The 6,000-nt window shown below is 34.2% G+C and overlaps 1 protein-coding gene across 1 annotated transcript in view; it reads right to left on the bottom strand.

Moving 5' to 3' along the window:
• Positions 1-2,697, bottom strand: part of LOC126881392 (cilia- and flagella-associated protein 251-like) — a 136,713-nt gene extending 134,016 nt beyond the window's left edge. Inside the window, exon 1 of the mRNA XM_050645640.1 lies at positions 2,216-2,697. Within this exon, the coding sequence (XP_050501597.1) occupies positions 2,216-2,680 (465 nt within the window). The 5' untranslated portion in view covers positions 2,681-2,697. The remainder of the gene's footprint in view (positions 1-2,215) is intronic.
• Positions 2,698-6,000: the final 3,303 nt, after the last annotated feature.

Below are 6,000 nucleotides of genomic sequence, written 5' to 3' on the forward strand. Positions count from 1 at the left end.
CAGTGGCGATGTTGACCATCTGTTGCAATGCGAAGAAATTTCGTCACTTCCTGTATGAATCGTGCCGAAGGATTACTCTGTGGATGCCTGATGCTGACAAAATTTGTCTCTATTCCTCGTTCTCGAAGTTGTCCCTTGAAACGATCATTTCGGAAATACGTTGCATTGTCCAGTAGAATCTTTTTTGGTGTTCCTACTATGGCTATAAAATTGTCGATTTTTCTTAATATTTCTTCCCCCTTTGTGGTGCGGCAACTATATAATTTTACGTATTTTGAAAACACATCCACCATTACCAGAATATGTTTGTTCCTTTTTGTGGTCATAATTAGATCGCTTAACATATCTATTGCTACAATGTCTAGTTTGTTTCGGGCTTCAATATTTTTGGCAACATTTTCGTTTTTGAAATTCCGACTCTTATATTTTTGACATACATCGCACTTCTGGGTAATTTCCTTTGCAATGCGGTAATCCTGTCGGCTTATGTAATTTTCCCTAAAAACGAGCCAAACTTTTCTGCTACCGATATGCCCATTGTCCTCATGTAATTTCTTTATTATCTTTTCGGCCAATGTCTGTGTCACTAAATATAGTTCCTTTCCGTCTATTCTCTTAAAATATATGTTATTTTCTACTTCCGCTCTTCTTTTCTCTCTTTCCTCTAGGTCTTCCTGGTTTGTCCTTATCTCATTTAAAGAATATATCCCTTCTTCTTGTATTAATCTATTTAGTCCCACCTGTAGAGTAATTGTTTCCTTTTTTCCGGTGTCCTCATCCCGTGTTAGAGCGTCGGCTATTATGTTGTCTTTTCCTTTTATATATCGGAACTCAAAATCATACTCCTGTAATAATAGAATGCCTCTATGTATTCTATTATTTACTAATCTATTCTTCATGATATGTACTAAAGCTGCATGGTCTGTTTCGATTGTGAATTTTGCTCCCAATAAGTAAAACCTCAATTTGTTTACGCAATATAGTACACTGGCAAACTCCAATTCTGTAACACTATATTTTCTTTCATGTGTTTTAGTCACTCGAGATATAAAACATATCGGTACTTCTTGGTCGTTTTGTATTTGAGACAGAACTCCTGCAAATTTTTGTATGGACGCATCAGTTCGGAGTATAAAAGGTAAATTGTAAATGGGGTGGTATATTTTCGTTCCTTTTGAGAATTCTCGTTTTAATGTTTCGAAAGCTTCCTCCTGTTCTTCTTTCCAATTCCATTTTATTCCTTTTTTAAGCAATTTTATCAGAGGGATTTCCTTTTGGCTCAAATCGGGAATCAGCTTTTTAAAATAATTTATCGTGCCAAGAAAACCTCTCAATGTTTTCAAATTCGTTGGTCTTGGGTATTCATCTATGAGCTTGACTCTGTCTTCGGCTAATCTTACTGTTTTGGTGTCCAATTGAAAACCCAAATAAATGACTTCTTTTTGAAAAAATTGACATTTTTCAATGTTTAATTTCAATCCCGCTGTGTCCAATTCTTTCAGAATTATTTCTATGTGTTCCAGATGACTCTGAGTATCTTGTGAAAAAATTAATAAATCATCGATATAATGAACTATGAAATCTTCATGGCGATTCAAAATGGTATGTAGAGCTCGGACGAGTGCAGCACAAGCACTCTGCAATCCAAATGGCACTACCTTAAACCGGTAGACAATACCATCAATAGAAAAAGCGGTGTAGTTTCTACACTTTTCAGCTAACGGTATCAACCAAAAACTGTGTTTTAAGTCAATTTTCGAAAATATGTGTGACCCGGTGATTCTTCCAAAAATGGCCTCGATGTTTAGAGGTGATTCATATTGTGATACAGTGTGCTGGTTGATATTCCTGGCATCTAAACATAATCTCAATTCTCCATTGCTTTTCTTTACTATCACAATCGGGTTAACATACGGTGAATCACATCTTTCGATGATTTGATCTTCCAACATTTTATTTATTTCTTCTTTCACCTCTTGTCGATACTTGTATGGAATCGGGTAAGTCTTTGATCGAAAATTTCCCAAGTTTTTCACCTCAAATGAATGTTCGTACTTTTTAGCCACTCTGTTTTCCTCATTGATCAAATTTTCGTAGTTTCTTAACATCAACCGCAATTCTTTTTCTTTCCCTTCTCCACATATCAATTTTCTGTCTTTTTTTCAGATTCTTCACACATGTTTACCGTGCATTCCGCATCCTCGTTTGCATATACCTCCTCTTCAAATACCACTGTTTCAATCATATTCTTTTCACTTTCATTTTTTAGCTTTATTTCTTCTTCTCCTGAGCTCGTCTCTTCTTTTGAGGAATCCCAGGTTTCCTTTGTTTCTGATACTCTCAAATTTTCTTCTTCTGGGCTCAACTCTTCTTTTGAGGAGCCACAGGTTTCATTTTCTTTTATCCTTTTCTGACTTTTTCTCCCTTTTCTTCTTTGTCCTTGCTTCGTTGCCAAATTCATTTCCACTGTTTGTTCTTTACCTGATTCGTCCGTATTTTGTTTCTCCTGTTCCTTGTCCTGTTCCTTTTCTTTTTCTTCTGTTAGTTTCATCGTATTATTTTTAAAATCTATCACTACATGTTTTTCTGTCAATTCGTCAACTCCTACTATCATGTCATGTGACATATTTGGCATTATTACACATTGTAGTGCATACATATTCTTACCCAGTCGTACCATTACTCGTATGCCTTCATTTATAGTTGCCAATGTCCGTTTGTTTGCGCCCACTAAATTTACCCTAGGTATTTTGTAAATTAAATTTGTTAAGTTAACTTCTTCTATTAGTTTTCTGTTGACCAATGTTATTTCCGATCCAGTATCTATCATAATTTTAATTGGTGTCTCGTTGATAAATCCATCCACAAATTTTAAATTAATTCCATTTTTCTTTTCGTTGTTTCCTGCCAATTTAATAAACTCCTTGGGGTGACAAAAGATTCCTGTTTGTTTTTTTGTTTTTAGTGAGCGCCGTCGTGAAAAAACCGCCGGTTGCTCATTGTTGTTTATATTTTCGTCATAATGTCTCTCTCCGTCATATTCATCTGTCTGGGTATTATTTACTTCTCTTCTATTTTCTCTTGGTCTGTCGGATCTGTTTCGGTTTTCTCGATATCCCTGTTCATTTTGTCTACCATTATTTCTGTTTTCTTGATTTGAGCGTGTGGTGTTTCTATTCTGGTATTCTCGATTTCTGTCCTCATTCCATTGCCTATTTCTTTGTTCATAATTTCCTCTTCCGTTGTCTCTATTTTCGTTTTCCCTTCTGGGATTAAAATCTCGTCTTGTATAGTCCCTCCTATTTTGATTTCTATCTCTGTAATCTTGTGTTTCTCGGGGCCTGTAATCTTCTCGCGACTTTCTTGATTTTCTTTCTCTTAGACGTGATTCTCTTATTTGTAGGAATTGGCATAAACTATCTATGTCTTTGTAATTTTGTAATGTGATATGGTCTTCCAGCGTTTCCTCGAAATGTCTTGCAATCAGTTCGACTAATTGTTCCGATGAGTAATTATATTGTAAATGTTTTGCATTATTGTAAATCTGCAAAGCATATGTCCTTTCTGATACACCCATCCTATCATTGTATTTCCCATTTTGCAATTCCTTGTTAATTTCCAATTGTTGGACTTTTCCCCAGAAATAATTCAAAAATTTTTGTTCAAATTGTTGCCAATTGCCGAATTCTTCTTCTTTGCTATCGAACCATAGGCTTGCTTCATATTTGAGATGGTTTCTGATAGTTTTTTTGCTGTTTCGAAATTTCCGATGTGCTGTATTTTCTTTTTCAGGCTATTTATGAACGGCACTGGGTGTAATCTTCTTACATCCCCGCCAAACCTTATCTTCACGTCATCTGTGCTATGTATAACCATTTCTCTTCTTTCTCCGACATTCTGTTGCGTCCTGTTTTCGGTGACTTGTTTTTCTATTTCTGTGATTCTTTTTTCCACTTCTTCTCTGTCTACTTGAATAGCATTTTCCAACTTATTTTCCAAATTTTCTAGTTCCTTTTTCTGGCCATTCGTTAACTCCTTTATTTTATCTTGAATTTTCATTTCATACTTTTCTATGCGTTCCTCCATTTTCTTGTTGTTCTCTTCTATGGCTTGTTTTGTTTCCTTCTGATTTTCTTGCATTATTCTTTTTGTTTCATCCATTTTTTGATCCAATTTTTGTTGTGTTTCATCCATTTTTTGCTGTGTTTCCTTCATTGCTAGTTTTGTTTCCTCCTGATTTTTATCCATTGTTCGTTTTGCTTCATCCATTTTTTGTGACTGGAGTTGCATAAGTTGTAATAGTTTATCTATTCCTGATAATTCTTGCTGTTCTGATGCCATGATTGTCGTGTCTAAAATATCTTCTTGGTCTGAATGTTCTTTTTGTTTTTTGTTGTCCTTGCTTTGGCTTCTTGTCACTGACATTTGTTTTCAAGAAGTACTGTCCCCGCCAAATATGAAATTTTACTAGTATGTTACCAAGACGACTTTTTCTCACCCAAATATTATAAATTGTCAATAAATATATCAAATGTAAATATCGTAAAAATAAAATATTAAATCAGTTATGTAAAATTTGTACCTAAAGAGATCTAAAATTTTATGTTATCAAATGTAAGTATCTCACTTTTTACCACAGGCATATAAATTTTCAAATACCGGCTTTACTCTTTCTATCCTTCAAATTTGCCACTAGAAATACTTTACAATGCCCTCCACGTTGGACGACAGTTATTGTGATCTTGATTATTGATATGAGATAATATTTTTATATGTCATTTAATTTAATCAATGCTTTAATACTAATCTAATTAATTTACCAGATCACATATCAATGTGTTTTCAATCTCAGGGCTTTTTATAAAATTAAGTACTTACATACGTGGCTTCTAAGTATTTCTTAATGGTTCCTAATCGGGATAGGAAAGAAAAGAGTAAAATAATAACACATATGGGTTACAATTGTAATCAAAATATTGTTTATTTTATTTAAATGGCAATCACTGCTTAATATTTGCTATATCTTATTATTCTTAAACATAACATTTACACATGGGAATCTTATTTCCTTTTTGTTTCCAATTGAAAGTTTTTATTAACATTTAACTATTATGATTTATTAGCAACAATTCTATTTAAGTTTGATGAAGCTTTTCTGATATTATTGATTATGTTTCTTCAATTTTAAATGTGGTATTTAATACGAAAAACCCATACATTCATGTCCAAACAAATGAGACTGACCTTTTTCTGGTGCTCTGAGAATGTCTTCACACAAGACCCGTTTCCTGCTATCCTTGGCTGCAATCAAAACCTCGTCCTGGCTTCCAGTAATGTTCTCCTCTGAAACTAGCTCGTATAGCTCTCGTTTCCTGCTTCTGTCGTGATGCTGTGTTCTACCTTTTTCGAAACTGCAATTAGCTACCGGGAACTCTTGGCTCAAGGAGGTTCTTTTACTCTCAACCTGGCCTACCTCTCGTTCTACGATCGATAATCCACACTCACGGAACTACACCGGCTTTCTCACTCTCCGTACACTACCGTCTACTACTCGACTTCACTTCTCGACAGCTCAAAACATTCTGATCTCTATTTGTCATTCATTCCCCTACTTTCTAAATATCCCTTCCAGATTCACAAATCAAACTTCCACCACCAACTCTCATTCGCAGTATTCCTCAAAACCAATTTTTAAACTTTCTAAATATGCTTAATGGATTTCAAAGAAAATAGTTAATTCCCATTCTAAAATTACTTTCTACTATATACAAATTTTTAATGACCTATTCTCTATTTCCACTTAGTCTTATTTAGCATCGGCTAATGATCGATCCTTCCGCGAACAAAGATAATGACCTATTAACGATTTCACTTGAGTCTTATTTAATCACTTCTTAAAATTAAATATAACAATTTGTTGTATACAGGTTGTTCTAAATTTATATGCCCGTGGTTGAGAAAATTGAAAATATTTTATATTAAATTGAATTCTGTTTATAA

The sequence above is a fragment of the Diabrotica virgifera genome, chromosome 3 (assembly GCF_917563875.1).
Source record: "Diabrotica virgifera virgifera chromosome 3, PGI_DIABVI_V3a".
Taxonomy (NCBI): Eukaryota; Metazoa; Arthropoda; class Insecta; order Coleoptera; family Chrysomelidae; genus Diabrotica; species Diabrotica virgifera.